The sequence below is a fragment of the Mobula hypostoma genome, chromosome 4 (genome assembly GCF_963921235.1).
Source record: "Mobula hypostoma chromosome 4, sMobHyp1.1, whole genome shotgun sequence".
NCBI lineage: Eukaryota > Metazoa > Chordata > Chondrichthyes > Myliobatiformes > Myliobatidae > Mobula > Mobula hypostoma.
In genome coordinates, this window is record NC_086100.1 from 61,299,170 (window position 1) to 61,324,684 (window position 25,515).

Below are 25,515 nucleotides of genomic sequence, written 5' to 3' on the forward strand. Positions count from 1 at the left end.
TGGAGGACCGATGTTCATTTTAGCATGCGGGGACAGTTCATCACATTTATTGTCTTGACAAACTAGTGTGGAGGGACTTTCTCAATTTGCATCAGTCTGCTTGATGAAAGGAAATTGTTCATTCTTTAGGAAAGTAGAAATAAAGTGGTACATAGAGAGCTGTTCTGCAAGCCTGCAAATCATACTTTTCTATGACTTAAAGTATACTATGTATACTTTTTATATTAGGCTGCAAGTGATTCCAATAAAATTCAATTGAAAGGAAATAGTTATCTCAACGGACTAGAATATAAAAGCAAGGATATAATGTTGAAACTTTATAAAGCATTGGTGAGGCCTCACTTGGATTATTGTAAGCAGGTTTGGGCCCTTTATTTTAGAAAGGATGTGCTGAAACTGAGTGGGTTCAAAGGAGGTTCATGAAAATTATTCCAGGATTGAATGACTTGTCATATGAAGGGTGTCTAATGGTTCTGGGCCTATATTCACTAGAATTCAGAAGAATGTGGGTAATCTCATTGAAACCTATTGAATGGTGAAAGGCCTTAATAGAGTAGGTGAGAAGAGGATGCTTCCTATGGTGAGAGAATCTAAGACCAGAGGCCACAGCCTCAGAATAGAGGGGTGTATTTTTAGAATGGAGGTGAGGAATTTCTTTAACCAGAGCTTCCTTTTTCCCTTTCAAAGCAGGCATGGAAGGCGTTGAGTTCATCTGGTAGTAAAACATCGCTGCCATTCATGCTAGGGGGTTTCACTTTGTAGGAAGTAATGTCTTGCAAACCCTGCCTAAGTGGCAGTGCATCCGATGTCACCTCTAACTTCGTTCAAAATTGTCTCTTCGCCCTTGACATAGCCCTCTGCAAATCATACCTGGTTTTCTGGTACAGGCCTGGGTTGCCAAACTTGAATGCCACAGATCTAGCCTTCAGCAGATGCCATACCAGAGAGGCATCTGTTTAGAACGGAGATGAGGATCTATAGCCAAAGAGTGGTGAATCTGTGGAATTCATTGCCACAGGCAGCTGTGGAGGCCAAATCTTTATGTATATTTAAGGCAGATGTTGATAGATTCTTGATTGGTCAGGGCATGAAGGGGCATGGGGAGAAGGCAGGAGATTGGGGCTGAGAGGAAAATGGATCAGCCATGATGAAATGGCAGAGCCGGCTCGATGGGCCAAATGGTCTAATTCTGCTCTTATGGTCTAATGGTCCAAATCTATAATGCTTCATTAGCAACAAAACAAAATAAGTATTTCTGTTTTGCAAAATACTAACCAGCTAATAGAATATTTTGAATTAATTGATTTTAAGGAAAATATACTGTAGATAACTAAAAAATTCAGCTTTTGAAATATTATATTGAATGTAATGTAACTAAATATAATTATGCTCAAATATAACAAATATTCTTAATTTCCAGATTGATAAGGTACAATATATCAACTTAATCAAGGATTTGCCCTCAAAGGAGTCGCGGATGGCACACTTGCTTTTATTTACTGGGAATGTACAAGATGCAGAAGGAATTTTAATCCAGTCAGGCCTTGTTTATCAAGCAATCCAAATAAATATTAACCTCTACAACTGGGATAGGTGAGGAAATTAAACATATTACGTATACATTAACACATGCTTACTACAGAGTTACAATTGCATACTCAAAGTCAGTATTTTAAAAAAATAGTTTTGTTTTACTTATTGTCCGAAACAGGTAGCACTAAAGACGGAACAAAGTACAGTATACTGGAATTTTAGTTGTTCAATCTTATTTTTATTTGTACGTTTTACTGTGTCAAAGAGGCTGCACTGATGACTCTTCTCAGATAGCACATCATATCAATCTGATAACCCACAATCAACAAGCCACAGAATTTTTGCCAATATCTGTACTGCCTTAAGTACACTATTTTTAGCATCCATGTAGAAACCCTTGACTCTATTACCGTAGACCACTAATAATGGTTTAATGGGAATGATCAGCAGAGTCAGAAACTAATTAACCATAAATGCAAAATGTTCTTCTATTAGAAGCTCCACCATGCCTTACGGCAAAAGAGGTATCGGTACAGGCACCAATAGAAAACATGGGAGGTGCAACAACATACTGATAACCGTGACTACCAGATTCTGAAAAATGCACATGTGCCCTCATTGGTCAGGGTATTGGGTGTAAAAGCTGGATAGTAGTGTTGCAGCTATATAAAACTTCCATTAGACCATATTTAGAGTATGGCATGTAGTTCTGCTAATTAAATAACTAGTAGAATGCGGAGACTTTGGATAGGATAAAGAAGAGGTTTACCAGGACGTGGCCTGAAGCTAAGGGGAGAGATTGGACAGACATGGATTGTTCTCAGAAGCATCAAAGGTTGAGGGGTGATCTGATAAAAGAAAATAAAATTACGGGACTCATAGATAGGGTAGATGGAGTCTTTTTCCTACAGTGAAAATGTCAAATACTAGAAGACATACTGTAGGTTGAAGGTGAGAGGGGATAAAGTTTAAGAGACAATGATATCTGATCCCCCAGATATAGCTGTCAGAATTATTAACTTGAATGTTTGTGTATGTCTCATGTTCAAAGATCACAAAAATATTTTTATTAATGTGAACAAATATTAATGCAAAATACTAGAAAAAATTTAAACACTGAAATGCATTTAAATTAGCTCTTTTTTTTTACTGTTAATTACCTTAATATAGACCATAAGACATTGGAGCAGAATTAGGCCATCTGACCCATCGAGTCTGCTCCACCATTCAAACATGGCTGATCCTTTTTTTTCTCCTCCTCAACCCCAGTTCCTGGCCTTCTCCCTGTAACTTTTGATGCCATGTCCAATCAAGAACCTAACAAGCTCTGCCTTAAATATACCCAACAACCTGGCCTCCACAAGTGCTCCATCACCTCATTCTTTACAATTGACTCTAACTTCTTCCCAACCACTGAGGTCAAGCAAACTGGTCTATTATTTCCTTTCTGCTGCCTTCCTCCTTTCTTAAAGACTGGAGTGACATTTACAATTTTCCAGTCCTCTGGCACCATGCCAGAGTCCAATGATTTCTGAAAGATCATTTCTAATGCCACCACGATCTCTAATGCTACCTCTTTCAGAACCCTAGGATGCAGTTCATCTCATCTGGTGACCTGTGTACCTTTAGGTCTTTCAGCTTTTTGAGCACCTTCTCTCTTGTAACAGTAGCTACACCCACTTCTCTTCCTTCACACACTACAACATCAGGTATACTGCTAGTGTCTTCCACAGTGAAGATTGATGAGATTAAATACTCATTTAGTTCATCAGCCATCTCCTTGTCCCCCACTATTATTTCTTCTACCTCCTTTTCTAGTAGTCTTATATCCACTTTCATTTCTCTTTTATTTTTTACATACTTGAAAAAAGCTTTTACTATCCACTTTAATATTATTTGCTAGCTTGCTTTCACTTCTCATCTTTTCCCTTCTAATGATTTTTTTTAGTTGCTCTCTGTAGGTTTCAAAAAACTTCCCAATCCTCTATCTTCCCACTAATTTTTGCTTTGTTGTATGCCCTTTCTTTTGCTTTTACAATAGCTTTGACTTCCATTGTCAGCCATGGTTGTACTATTTTACCATTTGAGTATTTCTTCATTTTTAGAATACCTGTGTCTTGTACCGTCCTCATTTTTCCCAGAAACACACACCATTGCTGCTCTGTTGACATCCCTGCCAGCAGCTCCTTCCAATTTACTTTGGCCAACTCCTTTCTCATGCCACTGTAATTTCCCTTACTCCACTGAAATACTGCTACATTAGACTTTACTTTCTCCCTATCAAATTTCAAGTTGAACTCAAATCATATTGCAATCACTGGTTCCTAAGGGTTCTTTTACCTTAAGCTCCCTAATCGCCTCTGGTTCATACATAACACCCAATCCAGTATAGCTGATCCCCTAATAGGCTCAATGACAAACTGCTCTAAAAAGACCATCTCTTAGGCACTCAACAAACTCACTCTCTTGAGATCCATTACCAACCTGATTTTCCCAATCGACCTGCATGTTAAAATCTTCCATGACTCCCCTTTTCTATTTCCTATTTTAAACTGTGATCCACCTCCCAGCCACAGTTGGGAGGCCTTTATATAACCGCATCAACGTTCTTTTACCCTTGCAGTTTCTTAACTCGACTCACAAGGATTCAACATTTCCTGATCCTATGTCACATCTTCTTACTGATTTGATGCCATTCTTTACCAGTAGAACCACACCACCCCCCCCCCGCCTACCTTCCTATCCCTCCAATATAACGTGTAACCTTGGACGTTAAGCTCCCAATTACAACCATCCTTCAGCCGCAATTCAGTGATGGCCACAACATCATACCCTATATATTTTTCTCAGCCATTCCTTTTCTTTGAAATAAATAGAGCCACTAAACCAAAAGCCAGATCTAACCTCAGGAAAAAGCAAGGGAATGGAACTTATTGAATTGATCTGGTATGAGCTGGATGTTTTAATGGACTCAGTAGTCTTCTATTGTGTAAAATGCAATGATTCTAATTTGCTGTTCCAAAGAAATGTATTCCATTGTATTCAGAAAATATTTTTCTGATCAATCAGATCTCCATAACTTATAAGGATTTCTGAAAGCAAACATTTTCCCCACACATTTCTTGCCACCATTGCTAGCAATGCACACAGGTATCTGGGCTTTTAACACCAAATTCCTAGCATAATGATTTTTTTCCCCCATACAGACCTTTTTCTTTAAAGCCTTCATTAATATATAACTATTTGACCCAAGCGTTTAGTTATGAGTGCTAAAATCTCATTCTTTGACTTGGTGATATTGTATTGATTGATTTAACTTCAATGAAGCATTTTGAAACATTTCCTATGCTAAATAACCTGTATATATGCGGATTGTTATGTTTTGCATATTTTGGTTCTTCAACCTTGAAATGTACGTAATACTGTAGATATGAAAAAGACAATGCTGAAAATATTCAGTAGATCAGACAACATGTTTTCAAAGTTATAACGAGTTATTTTCTTAGTTATCAGGTCAGAACTGGAAGAGTTAGGGATCTAACAAACATTTGAAGAGAAGTAGGGGGCATGGGGAAAACGAAAGGAACGTCTAATTGAGTAAAAGTCATGGGAGACTGACTCAAATTGGAGGTAGCACTGGCTGAAAGAGTTGGAACATTTATTAATTACAGTTAATCTGTTTGGAAGTGAACAGAAGACAGAGGAAATGCTGGAATGAAATAGGATACTGTGGTTGCTGGAAATATGAAATAAAAATGAAAGAATTATGAAAGAAATGAAAGAATCATAAATCTAAAAGAATTATGAAAATACTGAGGCTAGGCAGCATCAGTGGAAAAAAGGAAAACAGAGTGAAGATTATAGGCTGACGGCTTCCCATTTTGAAAAGCCTGGTTATCGGAAATTGAATTCATTTTTGAGTCCCAAGGGCTGTAACACGGCTAGTTGAAGGTGAGACTCTGTTCCTCGAGCTTACATTTAGCTTCATTGGAACAATTTTAAGAATACAGAGAGATTCAAGTGAGGATGTGATGGTGAATATTTGTGACAGTCAACTCGAACTTCAGCGCCATCATAGTTTACTGATCAAAGCTTTTGCAATTTCCACAAATGCTGCCTGACCTCCTAGGCATTTCTAGCGTTCCCAACAACTGCAGTGTTTTATATCCACAAGTGCACCACAGCTATTTCCTCTCTCGTCTTCTACTTTGTCTCCTTCTATTTACTCTTAATTCGCAGATCAGCTGTGATTAATCAGCATTCATGCATTTGAAGTTAAGTATCATGAATTGAATTAAAGAACATAATTATTTATTTTTATATTATTAATATATTTAGAAAATATTCTGTTTTGCCAGGAGAGTAAATAAAGGCAATTTGGTTAACCTTGATTTTCAATTTAATGGAAAATCAAATTGGAAGGAGCAATTATAGAAATTTCTTGAAGATTGCCTATCATTCTTGGTTTTATTAGTTTAAATGACATTGTTTAAGTCAGATGAATTTAAATTTTTTTTATATTTCTTCATACAGAGCTCTGGAGCTGGCTGTGAAATACAAGACACATGTAGATACAGTGCTAGCTTACAGGAAGAAGTATTTGGAAGATTTTCACAAAGAAGAATCCAACAAGAGATTTCTTCAGTATGCAGAAGGAGTATGTAAATAGGAAAACAAATGTGCAGTCTGTTTATCCAGAATTGGAGCTAATACATTCAAGCTAAAGCATGCAGGTTGCAAAGCTGTCTTAAGCTGCTGTCAGATAATTTTACAGAATAATTTAATGTGCCCATTTTATTTGCAGTCTAGTAAACCATTAGCTTGTATGAGAACTTATAATTCATTATTTTTAATCAGGGTCCCACGAACATTATTCACATTAAATTAAGATGGTGGTGCAGGGGTGAGGAAGATTTAATTTGCATTATTGCAGCAGGGTAAACATAGAAGAAATTCCACTGCTTAGCAGTTCTATAATTAGTAGTGTGAATTCAGTATTACTGACTGATCAGACTTTTGAGTACAACCATTTGCGGCTTCCTGGAGGAACCGTGGAGCATATTTTAAATCTTCCGAATCTCAATTTAAACATTTAGAGGTGTGCTAAATTCTCTCCTAATATTTTCAGTAAATTTAAATTATATGCAGTAACTATTTATATAATTCTGTATATTTAAATACTTGCAGTTTAGTCTTTGGATTTAACAATTATGCATTCTGCTAAGTAAGAATGAGGGAATGTAAACCAGCGAGTTGCATTGAAAGTGAATTTGAGACTAACTGCACTCATCTTTGCTCTGGAGAAAATCAAGCAGCAGTTACTAGATTTTGCACGTGCATAATTAAACCCAGAAATCCAAAATAAGGTTATTCACTGTACCTACCATAGACAGCAGAAAATGTTAGACTGATTCATTGTGTGAATTGTTATCAGCATAGTTCAAAGTAAATTTATGATTAAAGTACATGTATGTTGCCATACACAACCCCTGAGGTTCATTTTGTAGCAGGCATACTCAATAAGTCCAATGACCGTAATGGAATCAATGACAAACTGTACCAACAGGGCAGACAGCTAGTGTGCAAAAGACGACAAACTACAAATGCAAATAGAAAGAAAAAAAAATAAAATAAAGTAGCAATAAATATTGAACATGAGATTAGTCTTTGAAAGTGAGTCCATAGGTTGTGGGAACAGTTCAGTGATGGGGCAAGTGAAGATATCATAATTAGTGATAAATATTCATGCTGGAAGTCCAAGTTTAATTTTTATAAATGTGTAGTATCCTTCTATCAGAATGTAATTGATCCCAGTTTTTAAAACGTAAAAAATAGCTGTACTTTTTATCTCTTTGGCATTTCTCTTAATTCCATTGTTCTTGCCCTCTGTTTATGTTTCTTTCTGATCATACAATTACATTTCCTGATTTTTATGTGCCATATCTCAGCTTGATTATTTAAAGAACACTGCCACAGACTCTTTGTTGTATATAGTGCAATGGAAGTCATCAAGCATTCTTTCAAAAGCCAACAAAAACTCACTGACAGCCATCAGCATAATTATTGCCAATCAGAGTTCCCTGCTACTGTCCCCAAATCTAGGCCAATAATTGCTGGCTTCAATGATTACAGAATCAGAACCTTAAGAAATTCTGTCTAACCTGCAAATAAAATTATTCCATTGATTTAAACTACATAATATTTTGTTGCTGGTCAAATGGAGGTTGGGTGTGGAGAGAGCATTTTTATTATGCAACTGTTTATGGTGTTGGCAAGGATAAGCAAAAAGATATGAATAATTCCACAAGTGGTGTGAAGACCTGCCTGTTTCAGTAAGGATACCATGTAAACTCGGGTCCTATTATGTCCATTGGGCCTAGATTGCAATTTTGAGGTACAAAAGGATGAAGTTTGCATCAATCATTATTAATGTGGTCTAACCAAAGAGACTGCTGAAGGCCACAAAGAAATTATTGTGGATGGATGTGGAAAAGCTCATTGATAATACATGTGTTTACTCTTTTGCATGTGCTTCAAGGGTTCAATATCTGTTTGTAATTGATATGAAATGTATGAATGCAATTGTTAAATATTCATATAAAGCATCAAGACGCCCAGGGGATTAAAGACGGACATTCACAAAAATGGTTCCATAGATTTTGTCTGGTTTGCCTGGTTTGGCTTTCCAGGGCATCCAACTGCCAATGTTATGTAGGGCTAACTTTACCATTGTTGTATCCTTAAACTTCATCAACATGGGCTTCGACAGCATAGGAAGGAAGGGAGCTCGTCTGTGTTTGGAGGGGATTGATCTTTACTCCTTATTGTGTTCAACAGCATTACTTTTGACATATGTCCCACTTTCAACATTCTGGGAGTTCTCATTGAGCAGAAATTTCACATTTGCAGTAATGTGAAACTTGTTTTGCTTATTGGCAGAATTGTCAAAAGTCCTGATGTCTTGGAATCTGAAATGACCCAGCCAGTCTCTAACTTCCTTGATGTTTGAAAATATCTATGAGCATCTTGCACCTCGTCCACAGTTCAAATTTTTAAGGATCACATCTCTCTCAAAACCTTAATTAGCAAATTTGTCTTAGCTAAAACTGTGGAGAGATTTTATGCAATCTTACAGGGCAAATTAACTGATTTTTGATCAGTCTTACTTAATTCCATTGTAGGATATCTGTCGCAGCATAAAAAGAAATTAGTTGGTACCAGAGGAACCACAGAAGGGATAGGTTGGGGAATGCAATTATGGTCCGCTGGTTCACACTGCAAACCAGGTCAAACTTCCCATTTATACTAGAACTATTCTATTTATAACTAGGGAGGCCAATACAAAGTGATAAAACATTCTATTCTTACTGAAGTAGTCTACTAGCATAAGCAAAGAATTCAGTTTTTTAAAAAAAAGCATTTCAACTTGGAGTTTCGTTATAGTTGTTTCCCTACTGATGGGTTGTATCTTTATTCTGTATGATGAAAGAAAATCAATAAACAATAATTAACTGCTTGCATTATATTATTAACCAGAATTTGAATTTGATTTTATTCTTTGAATAATGCTTATATCATACCCTATGCAGGTTGAGGTCAATTGGGAAAAAATCCAAGTCAAAATCGAAATGGAGATTGCAAAAGAACGGGAGCGTGCAGCTATATGTACAACGGGATCTAAGAGTGTATCCTTCAACCACTGATGGATATGGATCTGGACCATTAAATCTCAAAATTCTTTCACCTCCTGTTTCCAATTAAAGGAACTATTTGAAAGACCTTTAACATAAAATTTTTTTTGTCTTAAATCAATAAACAAATATTTTTTGATTAAAATTGTTCATATTGTTACTCATTGAGAACATATTCAGTGTACATTTCAGAAAATTGTGTATTCCTTTCTCTGTCAAACTGAATGTAGAATTAATTTATTTTCAAGTGAACATAATCGACTTCTGATACATGTTGTAGTTCTGATATTAAACAAAAATGTTCTCACACATATTGCTGGAAATAATTAAAATTATGTAATTATATTTGGAGATTTTATATTTAGTTTAATACTGTTGTTTTCATGATTACTTTGGCATTCCTCATTATTCAAAGTTGCTGTAACCAATAATTGTAAGGACATTTCTGAAAAAGTAAAATTATATCATGTTGGTTAGTACATATTGAATATGTTTTGAAAGTATTATTAGTCTGGATTTCTCAATTATAATGACAAAAAAGCTATGCAGTCATAACACCATACAACTGACACAAACTCTTCATAATGTATTTGCCCATCACAGAACTTGCTTTTTGCAGCCTTCTCCAGCAGTGTTCTCAAATCAGAGATTTCTCAGTGACAAGGTGCTTATGAACGAATCTTATTATAAAGTATCCCACAAATTGCTAGGTTTATTTGTGCTTTTGATTGTTAATGATTGTTTTATTATGTGATGGGCCACACAATTACTGCTTAGCAAACTCTATATCCCAGAAAGGTTATATATATATATATATATATTTCCTTCCTATAAGTATTTCAAATTGAGTGGAAACTCATTTATGTCCCCAGTGTGTTTGTGTGCTGTCGGAAGCAAATTTATCTAAAATTGAATTGATAAATTTGATTTTGTCTTTTGTGTGCATGACATTATTCTCTAAAATCACTTAACTTGTGTCCGACGCTATTTTCATAAACTTCTACATGTTCTTTCGACATAATCAGTTATGATGAGGGAGGTGAGTGGGTGGAATGTAATAAATCTATAAAAGTTGTGGAATGTGGAGAACGTCAGAATGAGAGGAATCTGAGTTCATTGTAATCTTCAATCCACTTGGCAAGGATTTCCTTATAGTCACTGGAACAAACGACAGCCATTACCCACTAAAGAAAAATACAGGCTTCTGCACTGACAGTCTGCTTATGCTGATGTCTTTACTTCTCATGCAAGAGAAGGAGGTTGGTGGCAAGTGTCCTGCATAGTGTCTAGGTGATATGCCTGCTCTACTTGAACTATAAAATGATGTGTGGCAGCTTTGAGCTGTGAGTAAAGCTTAAATTATATGAAGCTATGGAAAATGTAAGTGCAAAATAGCATGAGTCTTAATCATAGTTAGCAATTGCTCAAAATCTTTGCTAAATGAGTGACAGGTTTTATTTTGCATATGAGAAAGTGTGGTGCAGAGATGGGATTTGATGAATTAATTACTGACCTTGACTGAATGTGATGTCTCCTAGCACCACAGTAATTTCCCTACCACATCAGGCCTATTAATGACTTCAAGAATGAACTACTGTCACAGCTACCTGAAAATGGATCTGGAGGACTTCCTGGGCTTCTCAAGGAAGAGTTCCTCTCTTATCAACCGATATTTCAAGACAGATAGAGCCGTGTTTGGAAAATGTGTTCTCTTATTACTCATTCTGCACTTCTAAACCTCATGGGTTGCACGACCAGTAATGTAAACCTCCCCTTTAAGAGCTGCAGCCATGGTTTCAATCAGTGCATGGCAGTTTGAATTGGTGTTAACCACGCATGAAATTGGAACCCATGAGCTAAGGCAATAAACAGTGCAGTTGGTATAGTCTGGACCCTAAAATCTGTATAATTAAGTGGGAACATGAATTTAGTTTGCATTCCACATCAAGCCATATGCATAAGGCTAAACTACATTCACAAAACCAGGACTTTTCTGACACTATTGACATCAATCCTGATGTATACACAAAATGTATAAGGCAATTCTGAGGTTGGGTTATGATATGAGATACTGACAGGATAATTTTCTTCATGGGAGAATTTAGAACAGGGAGCATTATTTTAGAATAAGGTGATGCTTATTTAAGATATTGAAAAGTAGATATATTTTCTTTAAATGGGTTGTGAGTCTTTGGATCCTTTACCCCAGCGAACTATGGAGGCTGAATCATTACATGTATTCAATCTCAGATAAATTTTTTGTACAATTGGAAATTTTAAGGTTATAAGAAACAGGCATGAAAATGGAGCTGCAGCCAAGATCACATCAGCCGCAATTTTACTGATGGTGCAGCAGACTTAACGGGGCACATGGCCAACTTCTACTTTTTTATGTCAATGAATATAGTATATACTGTAAAACAAACCAGTCTAAGAACGTACTGGAGCTAAGGATGTTAAGTGCTATCATAAGATCCCATTCTGGGGAAAGTCAGATTTTAGACAGTAAAGATATGCTAGCTTAATACTTACATTAAATATACAAAACCAGAATCTCTAACTGATATAGGCCACTTCTAACATTTCCAAATGTGTTATAACTTGTATAAATCTGTACTTTTAAGGAATATTACAAAAGTTCAGTGAGATCGGCATAATAAATGGTTTTGTCTTCAACTATTTTAAAAAGTAGTCCTCAACAGAAATAAATGAATCTTGTATATCAATTCAATGTGTAGAAATTTGCAATTTAGCTGACTACTCAAAATGTGATGTATCTCTTTAATAATCAAAATTTGGGGCAGCACAGTGGAGCAGCTAGTATAGCACTGCCTTGGAACGCCAGAGACTCAGGTTCAATCCTAACCCAGGGTGCAGTCTGTGTGGCATTTGTACATTGTCCCTGCTCCTCCAAATAGTCTCAGAAAGGAGAGATAGAATATATTTTGGTCTGGGTGTATATGCCTTTAGATTACAGTTCTCTCTGATGTTTTGAACTGGTAGATCTTTCAATCACAAAATGTATGTATATTTACAATGGACCATTCTGAAAGTCTTCTAAGTCAAATCAACAATTGTATATGTTACAATATTAGAGAGATTTATTTTTCTACACTGGGGAGATTATACAACCAATGAAAATCGCTTTGAATGGGCAACAACTGTGCCGCAAGATGAGGGGAGGTGTCTGGAATAAGTTACCAAGGGTAGTAGTGGAATCAAGCAGACTAATGGAGTTTAAGAGGTTTTTAGATAAACACACAATATGAAGGGGATGGAGGAATATGGATGATACGCAGGAGGAGGACATTTAGGATAAATTGGCACCAAGGGTGGCAACATCATACCACATACTAAAAGGCCTGGGAGGAGTGAAAGTAGGAGGGTCTAGAATCCAAGAACACAGCCTCAGAATAAAAGGATATTCCTTTAGAATGGAGGAGAATTCCTTTAGCCACAGAAGTGTGAATCTGTGTAATTCTTCTGCAGAGACTGTGGAGGCTAAAGCTATTGTGTGCATTTAATGCAGAGGCAGGTTCTTGAGTGTTAAGGGAGTTACAGGGAGAAAGTAGGAGAATAGAATTGAGAAAAAATGATTAGCCGTGATTGAGTAGCAGAGCAGAGCCTAATTCTGCCCCAAAATCTTATGCCCAAGATACCATAATTTACAGTAGGGAATAAACTATGGCCTTGTCTATCCTTTTAGAAAAACTTTAAAGATGCCGAGGAACTACTTAATGTAGAACAGGGAGTTTTCCTAGGTGACCTGAAAGCTATTTGTTCCCAAATACATAGGTTCTTAGTGTGTAAAAAGTTACAGAGAGAAGTTAGGAGGATGGGGTTGAGGGGTAAATCAGCCATGATCAAATGATGAAAAAGACTTGATGAGCCAAATAGTCTCATTCTACTACTATGTCTTAAGGTCTTATGGTCAAAACCATATAATCAAACTGATTATTAGGTCTTTAACATACTAATGCTCATCAGACTTTTTGCTGAGAGTAGATGAGGGGCTGAGTTTACTTCATGTGTACTTCACATTTATTCCTTTTGCTGTGAGGTGTCCTGCAAAGCTGTGAAAGTTTAATATTCTTAAAATGTCTAAGAACATAACTCCAAGTTTCATTGAAAAAGCAGTAAGAACCATCAATACTAGAAACCTAAAACAGAAACAGGAAATGCTGGAAATACTCAGCCGGCCGTGCAGCCTGTCTGGGAAGAGAACCCCAGTTAATGTTTCTTAATGACCTGAAACAATAACTCACTTTCTCTTCCCATGAATGCTGGTGGTTCTGATTGTAACCAGCATTTTCTGTTTTTGCTGCAAGATATTATTCTATAATTCACAAGTCAGGAGATGGATACAAGAAAATTTCCTAAGTCACTGAATATCCTTTTGAGTACAACTAAGTCAACCATCAAGAAATGGAAAGAAAATGGCACAGCTCTAAATATGCCTAGAGCAGGCTGTCCTCAAAAACTGAGTGACCACGCAAGAAGGGAACTAGTGAGGGAGGCCACTAAGAGACCCATGACAAATCTGGAGAAGTTACAAGCTTCAATAGCCGAGATGGGAGAGACTGTGCAAACAACTGTTGCCCAGCTGTTTCACCAGTCGCAGCCTTATGGGAGAGTGGCAAAGAAAAGCCACTGTTGAAAAAACTCACATGAAATCTCTGCTAGAGTTTGCCAGAAGGCATGTGAGAGACTCTGAAGTCAGATGGAAGAAGTTTCTATGGTCTGATGCAACCAAAATTGAGCTCTTTGGCCGTCAGACTAAACTCTATATTTGGTGAAAGCCAAGCACTCCACATCATCAAAAACACACAATCCCTACTGTGAAGCATATATGTGGTGGTGGCTGCATCATGCTGTAGGGATACTTCACTGTAGCAGGCCCTGGAAGGCTTGTGAAGCCAGAGGGTAAAATGAATGCAGCAAAATATACAGAAATTCTGGAGGAAAACCTGATGCAGTCTGCAAGAGAACTGTGACATGGGAGAGGATTTGTTTTCCAATAATTATTAATTAAAAATGCATTCGATATTAATAGGACATCAATTTTTAATTTAAAGCATATCACCTTTCTATTTGTCTTTTGCAACTGAATTGCAAGGTTTTCAGTTAAGTATCTACTGTTGTAATGGTTTTACATTTGTCACTGGAACTATTACACATCATTTTCTGATTCAAAATTACTTGTGAGAGAGCTTAAATAGTGATATTAACATGCTTGAGTGATTAGTATTGTAGTACAGTCTTATTGTATTAGTGTACTTGATTTTTCTAAAATGTTACCAAGTGTAAAGTCAACTACCATGAGAAATTATTACTCAGTTTAAATAATTTCATACAGTCAAATTAATCATCAGTCACACCACTTCTTTAGGCAAGTCAATCTTGAAGGTATTGCGTATTAATATTATGTATTCCCCAAAGGTTGGACAAGTTGGAGATGCATTAAGATGCTGGGCCTGTTAACAATATTGGGCAAAGTACCTTGATAAAATGTCAAATTGTTGAGTACATACAGTAAGCAAAAATATTATGAAGGAACTGTTGGGAGAGAAAAAGGCAATGACACATTTCTGGTTTGCCTTGTATCTTCCTGGTAGTTTTAAGTGTGAATACCCATGCAGCAGATGCTGGTGTCTAGTCGCCTTGATCCCCTTTGCTATTGGATCATGACCTTATTCTATGGTAGCTGATGTGCAATGTCATATTAAAAGAAGCTGTATACAGGCAACCTCCACTCCGTAGCATCAAGTTTGGAACCTGGAATGTCAGGATGCCACCTTGGCTCAGGAAATCACACTTCAGACACAGAACATGGCCAATTAAAAGAAAAATGCAAGAGAGTAAACATGAAGTGACCGCGCACCTGCCTCCTCAGGCATCTCTTGCCTGTAGAAGAGTCTGTCATTCCCACATTGACCTCATCAGTCCCCTCAGAACCCAGAAAACTGGAGTAGAAACAAATTATCCTTGTTCCCTAGAGACTGCATAAGAGGCTTAAAAAGCACTTTACAATGAATATGGCTTTCTTTCAAAACAAATTTCAACATATCACTGGATCAAAACTCTAAATCTTTGTCCAAAGGAGCTTTGTTTGCTAAATGTATTATCATTGTAGAACTACATTTCCATAGGTAAACATGTTCCACTGCATTATTTGATTGTCTGATTTTAAACCTAGCCCTAATAAGATAATAATTCAAAAGTGAATCGAGCAAAACAGGTATGTAGAAAGTTAATTCCTGTATAAAAGCCCATGTTGAATACAACTTTCCTAGTATTATTTAACATTGAATCATTGATGGTTCAGCATGGCACCCATAGAATTTTATACACAATCTGAAAATACCTTTTTGCTGTCAAGGGATTGATTGCAGCAGCTGCTCCTTGTTTTCTTTGAGTGGACTTGTCCTGTCACCGATAAATAGAAAAATCATGCACTTTTTTTTTGATAATAATGTCTACAATAAATGACAAGCAATAATATTCCATAGATTTTAATAGTTTGGAAGCTTATCTGTGGAAGTGGGTGAAAATAGAGGAGTAATTATCAAGGCTGGAATTGACATCGTTGGTCAGTTTCATGGATTAACCTTCCTTCCGTTTCTGCGACTGGCAACTGGGAGTCTGTTGAAACTTGCGCACCCATGCTGTCTATACTGTCTCTACTGTGCATGAACTCTTCGTAACTTGGCAAATCTTTCACTTCTTCATAAGATGGCAGTGAACGGGGGGTTGTGCAGGTATGTGGAGTAATCACGTGCAGTTCCTGATCTGTGAATCGGTCAAGCAAGGAGTTATCTGAGGTAAAATTCAGATTTTCGCTAAAAAGAGAGGAATTTGTGTCTGTTTGATAGCGTCGAGGTTGTGGACAGATTATACGCTGAAGGAAATATCCAATGACAAAGAGTACGCACAATATAAAAATTCCCGAAAGTTTTCTCAAGATCCAGCTAACGCTGTCCAGGAAGGAGTGAATGGGTAGCTTGCAGCAGCGAATATACTGATTTGTACCATTTCCAATAAGGCAACATCCTTCATGTAGTCCACATAATAAATCCCCACATTTCCCACTTACTTGACCAAGACATACAACAATTAATAGTAACAATAGATTTTGTAGGTAAGACTGAAAATACATCATCCAGCCTTTTAATGTCTTGATTCAGGTATCATATGGCTAACAGTTATTCTTTTGTCAAGCATAGAGGATCTCAATTCGTAGCATCGGACTGCTGCCTATTTGGCTGTAAAAACAAAAAAGAAAATGAATGTCAACACTGCGGTTAAAATATATATTTGGTAGGAAAAAACAATGTACATAATACTAGGAATATTATAGTAAATAATTTCACACATTTCTGAAATTCAAATCTTGTGCTAATTTCAGTACCTTGTATTCCCAGATCCACTTCCTCTCTCCATGTCCCTGGACATTACAAGTCCATGACAGTCCCACCATTTCCAAGATAGCAATTCTAGCTTTCTCTGGCCTAAAAATATTAGCAGCTGTATTCTATGCCTTCATCTACTTTGCACCACTGATAATGGAAGTTTCTAGGTCACCTTGACAACCCTTAAATGTTCAGTTTACCAAGAAGTCTGCAGTACTTCGCATTTCTCATTAAAATTTCATAAACTGAGTTTAATGGCAATCTTAATGCAACTTATCTTCCATTAGGACCTTGGATCAGTTTTAGGGTTTCACATAACATTTCAGGCCACAATTCTGGCTGATTTCCATTTCAGTAGAATTTATGCAGTACTTCCATTTCTCCAATATTAACATTACATTGATTCAAATTATTTATTTTTTAACAGTATCAATCTTAAAATATAGAAGAGGAAAATTTAGCTCTACCAGCCTTAACTGTTACTTTTTTAAAAATTTTGAGCCTTAGTAAACAGAAACTGGATTCCAGCCTTTGTAAACTGTCCAAGAAATCAGTCTCTAAAAATATTGTAAATGGCTTTTTGCCAAATGTACAACTGAGCAAGTCATGTATAATGCAAAATTGTAACTATATATATATACACACACACACGCACATACACACACACACACACACACACACACACACACACACACACACACACACACATATATATATATATATTTATATATGTTGAGACAAGGACCTCCATCTATTTCCCAAGTTAGGAGATTTGAAAAAATGTTTCAATAACTGTGGAAATTTTAAATTATATGAATAATCAAAAAAATTCAATGAAGTGATAATATTTTCAACTATTTAACTGAAAGAAGGAGGTCTTAATTTTGTATGATTTTATGAAGAAAGATTATGCAAATAACTGAAAATGAAACAAACAATAGCTGGATAAATATCAAGCCAGCTTGCAATTACGATCATTAACATGGACAGAAATTATTAAATCATTTGAAGTATGTGCTTAACTACATTGAAACATATGATGTAATCAATCAAATGTCACACAAATACTTCATGTTCATTTACAAAAGAAATTCAGTTAAAGTTAATGAAATAGCAATAATAACATAATAATGAGGACGATGAAGTTTGCTTTCCTCAAGTCAGGAGCCTTCATAACTTCTGTAGTGTGTAAGCTGAGGTATATTGCTGCAGTGTCTGATTATGTATTACTGATCCTTTGTTATATAATTTTTATACAGAAATTTAACATTTTATTTGATTTATCAGACAAAGTCAGGCATGGTGCAGGTGCAGAGACCCACATTTATTTGACTAGATATTCTTGGCCTAAAGAATAAGGGGCAAAGTAAAGTTCCACCCTCAGTTAACTAACCCGTCAAGCTTGTTGGGGAATTTTGGATTAGGATTAAGTTTGGCAGGACACTGCCTGAGACTGAATTGTCACTGCGGTTTCTCTATCCTCACATGGATGTCTCCTGGATCCTGGTAATGTTCCACTTGGACATCCATACCAAATTGTTACAGGAATGGGGAGAATGTAGACAGTAAGCACTATTTGGCCCAGTGACATTATTTCACTTCCCGAATGGACAAGACTTTTCTCAGCTATTAAGAAATGGTAACTGTTATGTTCCTAAATCTATAGTGTTTCCATTGCATTGCTTCCTTCCTCGCCACTTTATATTGACTACCTCCCATTTAACACTCTCTCCTTATGCACAATTTCCACCTGAAACGTTAACTATTGCTTTGCCTCCACAGATGCTGCCTGATCAACTGAGCTCTTCAGCAGCCCATTTCTTTTGATAAGGCTCAAGGTATCTCTAGACCCTTGTGTCTTAATTTTATTTTTTGCTTCAATATCAAACGAGTACAGTGATATGACCTGCAGAGTAGGGATTTTACAATTGATTTTTGGGTTCCGGACATCACAGGCAAAGCCAGCATTTATTGCGCATCTCTAAATGTCCCTGAGAAGGTGAGCAACCTTCCTGAACAGCTGGTAAAAGTAGCTCCAACCATGCTGTTGAGGAAGGAGTTCCTGGGTATATATACTTTTTAAAAATTCAGTTAGCTAGGGTGCCTAAGACTTTTGCACAGTGCTATATATGTCAACATGAAGCAGACAGCGAGTTGGGGGGTGGCTCAGGCGCACCCAGCCCTGAGAAAGGTAATTTGATTCCAAACAATTGGTTTATTGATCATTATAGGATGTCTCTCTGGTGCTTTCCCCCTTCCCCTTTTCCCAACCATGATTCCCTCTCCCTGTCCCCTTCCCACCCTCAATCCACAATAGAGTCCCATTCCAGAATCATGTTTATCATGACTGACATATGCCATGAAATGTGTTTTTTTGCGATAGCAGCACAGTGCAATACGTGAAATTACTACAGTCCTGTTCAAAAGTCTATGGCATCCTAGCAACGTTCCCTCTAATTTTTAGTAGTCAGTGTGTGCAAAAATCTTATGTTGTGCAAATTTTTTTCCTGTGACAAAGTATGTGCGCACTGAATGCACACATGGCACAGTTTATGTAGGTTTACAAAATATTTGACATAAAACTGCACAGAATAACAACAAAATAACATACATATTTAAGTCACTCAGTTATTTTTTCTTTCTCCTGTCTTTGGCATTTACCCATTCTTTGTAAACTCTATCTAGACTAATAGAATTTCTATCCAATTGATAGCTTTTGATTCTCGTTAACATATCCAAATGACATTCACCTAAACAGTTTCTCAGCTTGTTTTTGAGTTGATTCATTAGGCTAAAACCTCGCTCACAGTCCGCACTAGACGCAAGAAAGGTTCCCCCAATGTCCATCAACTGTGCAAGGTCGCATAACTGTTCATTTTGAAGTACAAATGCCACCATTTGAGTAAAGTTTGAAATCAGTTTGGATTTAATTTTTTCTTGCATGGAAAATTTGAAATCATTAAACTGTCTAACTATTACAGTATTTTCAGCTAGAAAATCATGATATTTTATACATAAGGTATTAACTTGTTCATCGCCAAATTTGAAGTCACAATCTGCAATTGCAGAGAAATGAAAAGCTGACCATTCCTGTACCTCATCTTCAGGAAACCTTTCTTCTAAATGTACACAAAGACTATTTATAGAAGTCAACAGCGAACTTGCATCTACTGTGACATTTTCTTCATGTTGTTGGCTTAGCAAAACTTTAACTTTGTCAGTCCACGAAACATTGTCTCCCAGATACTGCTTTCTTATCTTGTTAATTTTGCTTTGCACAAAAGGAAGTGAATCAATCAGTGTCAGGCCACTCTTTTGCAGAATCTTGCACAGTGCAGCCAGTTCATCAAAGACATCACTTAAAACCTGCAAAGCTGCTTTGTATGTGATGTTTATCAATTTCTTGCGACATTATTTAGCCACAGGGTCATTTGACCGATCTTTTTCAATAAAAACTTAATAAGCTATCTACAGGATTTGAAACAAATCTTTGTAAACTTTACGATATGAACACTGTCCGCCAAAGATGGCTGCCGCCGTGATGCAGCTGTACAAACTGGAACAGGAAAGGTGACGTGACATAAATCGGTGACGTGACATAAATCAGTGACGTGCATTGTCATATTTGAAAAAACAACTAACTAGTTAACAGAAACATTTAGCTAAAAGATTATTTTCAGTAAATATAATTTAGGTAACTAACCTTTTGTGCGCACATTAATTTCCTTTGTGTGCTGGTTGAAAAACGTGTGCACGTGCACATGTGCACAGCTTAGAGGGAACATAGCATCCTAGCTATATATATGTGCCTAAGACTTTTGCACAGTACTCTGTGTATCTAAATCAGAATTTTGTGTAACTTGGAGGGAAGCTTGTTAGTGACAGTGTTCGGTGAGTAATTGCAGTCTATTTTCTAAGTGGTACACATTTCAGAGACTATACACCAGAGGTAGAAGGAATGAGAGTTTAGGGGAATAAATGGTCTGTATTGAGCTTCTTGAGAGTTGTTGGTACTGAACTTAACCAGGTAATGGGAGAGTATTCCATCACAATCCTGACTTGTGCCTTGTGAATCATGGAAATACCATTAAATGCCATTAATTGCTGGAAATGACTACTAGCACTTACTAGCCCATGCCTGAATGGTGTCCAGGTCTTGTTGAATCAGGCATGGCATGTTTCATTTGCTGAGGTGTTGCAAGTGAAACACCACCTGAAACAAAAGGAGGAATCGCTAGAAATACTCAGTAGGTCAGGCAGCATTTGTCACCTCTGACTCGAAAATGAAAAGGACGACTATGATGGAGCAACTGAAGAAGGTAGAGACCAGCACACTGCTCGAAGCTTCTACTGAAGGAATAATTGACCTCATCATCTTCTATTGTGTAAATTGTAACTTCAACCATAGAAATGCTTTCCTCTCGTTGGCCGTCACCTTCAGTTTTGCCAGGGCTCCTTGAAGCCACACTGATTCAACATGAATTCACTTCAGCTCACTTCTGGAACTCAACTCTTCTAATTATCATCTGGACCAAGGCCATGATGAGCTCTGGAGCTGAACAGATCTGGCAAAACCCAAACTGGGCACAAGTGAGCAAGTTAATGATGAGTAACCACTTTCCACCACTGTACTTATGACTGAGAATTGTGGTTTTGTCTGGTGCAGTCAGAAGGGAAAGCTGGGTGCGCAGCTTTATCACGTGCCATGTTCTGCAAGCCAAGAAATCTGATGTTAGTAAAGGAAACTGGTCCTGTGCTATGTCTGACATTTGTAAAGAATGACCAGCTATAGAAGTGTTTTCCTTTTACCCATTTCTCATATGCAGTGTCAGAATCATCAAAGAAGCATATTTTTGGAAGATTGAGGCTCATTCCCTACAGGAAGTGCTGGGAATGGTGAGAATATGGAGCATAACAGGGAGGGATAGTGTCAGGCAGGGGTAGTTTCTTTCCTATCTCATCAGCCATTCTGATATGATATGCGGCCATGGATATGTGAATGCCCATCTTCACCTCTGAACATGATCATATGCATTGTTTTTACTATCTTGGTCTTGCATGGTTTTCAATTTTATAGCAGCTTCCAAATACAATACCACCAAGAAAATCAAAGAGAAACAGCACATGCTGGAAATGTGAAACAAAAACAGGAAATTCTAGAAATACTCAGTAGGTCAGGTAGTATATGTAGAAAGAGAAACAGAGATAATGTTTCAATTGAGGGAGCCTCCCTATGATTTGGGAAGAAAAAAATTTTAAAAGGCAATTAATTTTAAATTCCTGGAAGGTTACAGAAAGGATAAATAGTTCAAAATGAATATCTGTGTTAGATCAAATGTATTAAAGAGGGATTTAAATTGTGATTGCCTATCTTTGTGTGGGTTATAGATAGACAGATAGATACTTTATTGATCCCAAAGGAAATTACAGTGTCACAGTAGCATTACAAGTGCACAGATATACAAATATTAGAAGAGAAGTAAGGAAGAATAAAAAACAAATTACTTCAAACGGTCTAACCAGAGGGGGGACATCACTTCCCCGGCTACAGGTTGACTCATTATAGAGCCTAATGGCCGAGGGTAAGAATGACCTCATATAGCACTGTATTGCTAATAGTAGGACTGTTGGACATTCCTAACAGGTCAGGTTGTGCAAAATGAGAATGCAAACCTAGGCCAATATTGCAGATACATGACCAGTAGTAGAAATGGTTAATTTTGATACAGAGAAAGCGAGTTACCAGAAGTTGCAGAATTCAATGAACCTCAAAGGCAGGAATGACAGAGACAAGAGACGAGGTGTGGTATTGGGTCTTGTGATAGTGATAAAGTATTATGGTGCAGCTTTGACAAACTTTAACAGATGCACATTGGAGAGTGTACTGATTGATTGCATCATAGACTGGTATGGAAACACCAGTGCATGCCTATGAACAGAAAAGCCTACTAAAAGCAGTGGATACAGCCTAGTCCATCACAGAAAAAGCTCTCCCCACCACTGAACACAACTAAGAGGAGCAGTGCTACAAGAAAGCAGCATCCATCATCAAGGACCCCCACCATCCAGACTATGTTCTTTTCTTGCTGCTGCCATGGGGAAGAAGGTGCAAGAGCCTTAGTTCCCTATCCCACCAGGTTAGAGACCATCATTACCATTCAACCATCAAGCTCCTGAATCAGAGTAGATTACTTCACTCTTCTTAACACTGAACTGTTTCCACTACCTATGAACTCACTTTCAAGGACTCTACAACTCATCTTCTCAATATATTTATTGATTATTATTCTTTCTCTTTTTGCATTTGCACTGTTTGGCATCTTATGAATACTGTTTGTTTGTCTGTCCTTGTATGCCATTTTTCATTGATTGTATTGTATTTTTTGTATCTACTGTGAATGCCTGCAAGAAAACAAATCTCAGGGTAGTATATGGTGACATATAGGTAAAGTTTGAATAGAGTGGATGTGGGATGGTGAATTAAAATGACAGGCAACTGAACACTCAGAATTGCAAACAGACTTTGAAGGTAAAGCAGTGATTCACTTGCACTTCTTCCAATTTAGCATAAAGCATTCAGTGTTCACAATGTGGTTTCCTCTGCAATGGATTGACAAATATTAGATAATGTGATTAATTTGTAGAGTACCTGCACTCAGTCTGCATGGTGACTCTGAAGCTTGCCATTTTAGTTCCCCATCCCACTCCCACTCACACCTATCACTCTGCAGCCTCCTGCACTGTTACAGGAAGGTGGAATGCAGGCTTGAGGAACAGCACCTGAGGTTCTATCTGGACATGTTGCACCTTCCAGACTCAAATTTCTACAGCTTCTTTCTCAGACTTTATCAAAACTGTGATATTGCCTCTGTTTTTTTCCTCTTTCACTCTCTTAGTACAGTATGCTCTTCAGCCTGGGCATTGGCCACATGTAACACAGACAAATAGCTCTCTAACTGCCCCATTAATTGATTTAACCTGTCGTCACACCAATTCAGATATTCTCTTTGTATTATCCATTCTTTCAGCCACTTTCTCAACAATTTTAAACCACATTTTTATTTCTTCTTCCCAGTTCTGAAGAAAGATCTACAAACTAAAATACTGACTTAGTCATTTTTTCCTTAGATGCTACTGACCTGCTGAGTGTGTAGAGCATTTTCTATTCAATTCTATATTATTACCTCCTGAGTTCCTCCAGCATTTTATATGTGTTGCCTCTATTTTCATTATAGTTCTCTTAATTAGTTTTCCACTGCTCACTTTGATTCTTTTCCTTTCACATCATTATGCTACAAAATATCTTACATCCTCTTTTACTGCTGTCCAATTCTATCCCCTTTTCATTCTTCCATCCATAATCTTTGCTGGCATTGGCAACATAGTTTATTGCAGCAAAAACGAACTATTGCTTCCAAGAACACATAAATATTATTAGCAGGTATTCATTGAAAGTCTGACCCAACAAATTGAAAGCAGTCTGCAAACTAAGCAGTTTTACAGTATTCTTTGGCCATGTGCTACTCAGTTTTAGAATAATAAATCAAAGCTCACTTATCAGCTGAGTGCATTATCCATCTTGAACAAATGTAATGAAGAGTTACAATTCCCTTTGATATTCCTCATAATTGCAAGGTGACTTTGGATAATGTTGAAAGTACTAAAATAAATCATATTGCACCACTCTACAAACCATTTATTATTTTAGTCTCTGTTGAATCATACATACAAGAATCTCTCCAGATCTCATTCTTCATTACACAATTTCCACTAGTAAATTATAAAGTTTCAATCATATTTTGAGTTTATAAGAAAAGGTATGTCACATCCGGAGTTTCTCCGGTTAGCGGACGATTTCCCTCCCTGCCTCTCTGACGTAGTGGGGAACCGTGTATGAGGCAAGTTACAGCAGTGGTTTGCCATTGCCTTCTGCCGGGTGAGTTTCCAAACGGATCACCAGCTCGTAACCCAGTATGGATGAAAAACGTGCAGGGGAGTCAGCTGGATTCGAACTCGAGACCTTTCGTCCGGAAGTCCGACGCTGATGCCACTATGCCACCAGCTGGGTCACTGAGTTTATAATAATTATAAAAATGTTTGAATTCTGTTTTCTAATTTTGTCATCCTCCATAAAATACTTCATTGTATCAGAAAATCATTTCCTCTTTTATTTGTACACATATTAAATTGTAATAGTGGAATTATTTAGTTAAGCTCTTCAAAATCATCTTGCTCATGATATGTAAACCCAATCAATTACAGGTTGACTATCCCTAAAACAAATACAGAAAATGATGGAAGTACTCAAGACTCAAAAACTGAAAGCAGAGCGGAAGTTTTAATTCAGAGACCCCCGTCAGACTAATGTCCAGAGCAGCACATCAGACCATCAGTACAACCTGGAAATTCTCTATTCTCACAACACACACAAAAATTGCTGGTGAACGCAGCAGGCCAGGCAGCATCTATAGGAAGAGGTACAGTCGATGTTTCGGGCCGAGACCCTTCGTCAGGACTAACTGAAAGAAGAGTTAGTAAGAGATTTGAAAGTGGGAGGGGGAGGGGAGATCTGAAATGATAGGAGAAGACAAGAAGGGGAGGGATGGAGCCAAGAGCTGGAAAGTTGATTGGCTGGAGAAGGGAGAGGATCATGGGATGGGAGGCCTAGGGAGAGAGAAGGGGGGAGGGGAGCCCAGAGGATGGGCAAGGAGTATAGTGAGAGGGACAGAGGGAGAAATAAAGAGAGAAAATTTTAAATAAATAAATAATGGATGGGGTATGAGGGGGAGGTGGGACATTAGCGGAAGTTAGAGAAGTCGAAGTTCATGCCATCAGGTTGGAGGCTACCCAGACGGAATATAAGGTGTTGTTCCTCCAACCTG

At 37.3% G+C, this 25,515-nt stretch overlaps 1 protein-coding gene across 2 annotated transcripts in view; it reads left to right on the forward strand.

Annotated features, from left to right (window-relative positions):
- The window catches only part of ift80 (intraflagellar transport 80 homolog (Chlamydomonas)), a 288,715-nt gene extending 275,241 nt beyond the window's left edge, over nt 1-13,474 (forward strand). The window contains exons 19-21 of one of the 2 annotated variants that reach the window (XM_063045849.1): nt 1,421-1,593; nt 6,067-6,190; nt 9,123-13,474. In XM_063045849.1, the coding sequence (XP_062901919.1) occupies nt 1,421-1,593; nt 6,067-6,190; nt 9,123-9,236 (411 nt within the window). In that variant the 3' untranslated portion in view covers nt 9,237-13,474. The remainder of the gene's footprint in view (nt 1-1,420; nt 1,594-6,066; nt 6,191-9,122) is intronic. The other variant, XM_063045850.1, reaches the window with a different exon arrangement.
- Nucleotides 13,475-25,515: the final 12,041 nt, after the last annotated feature.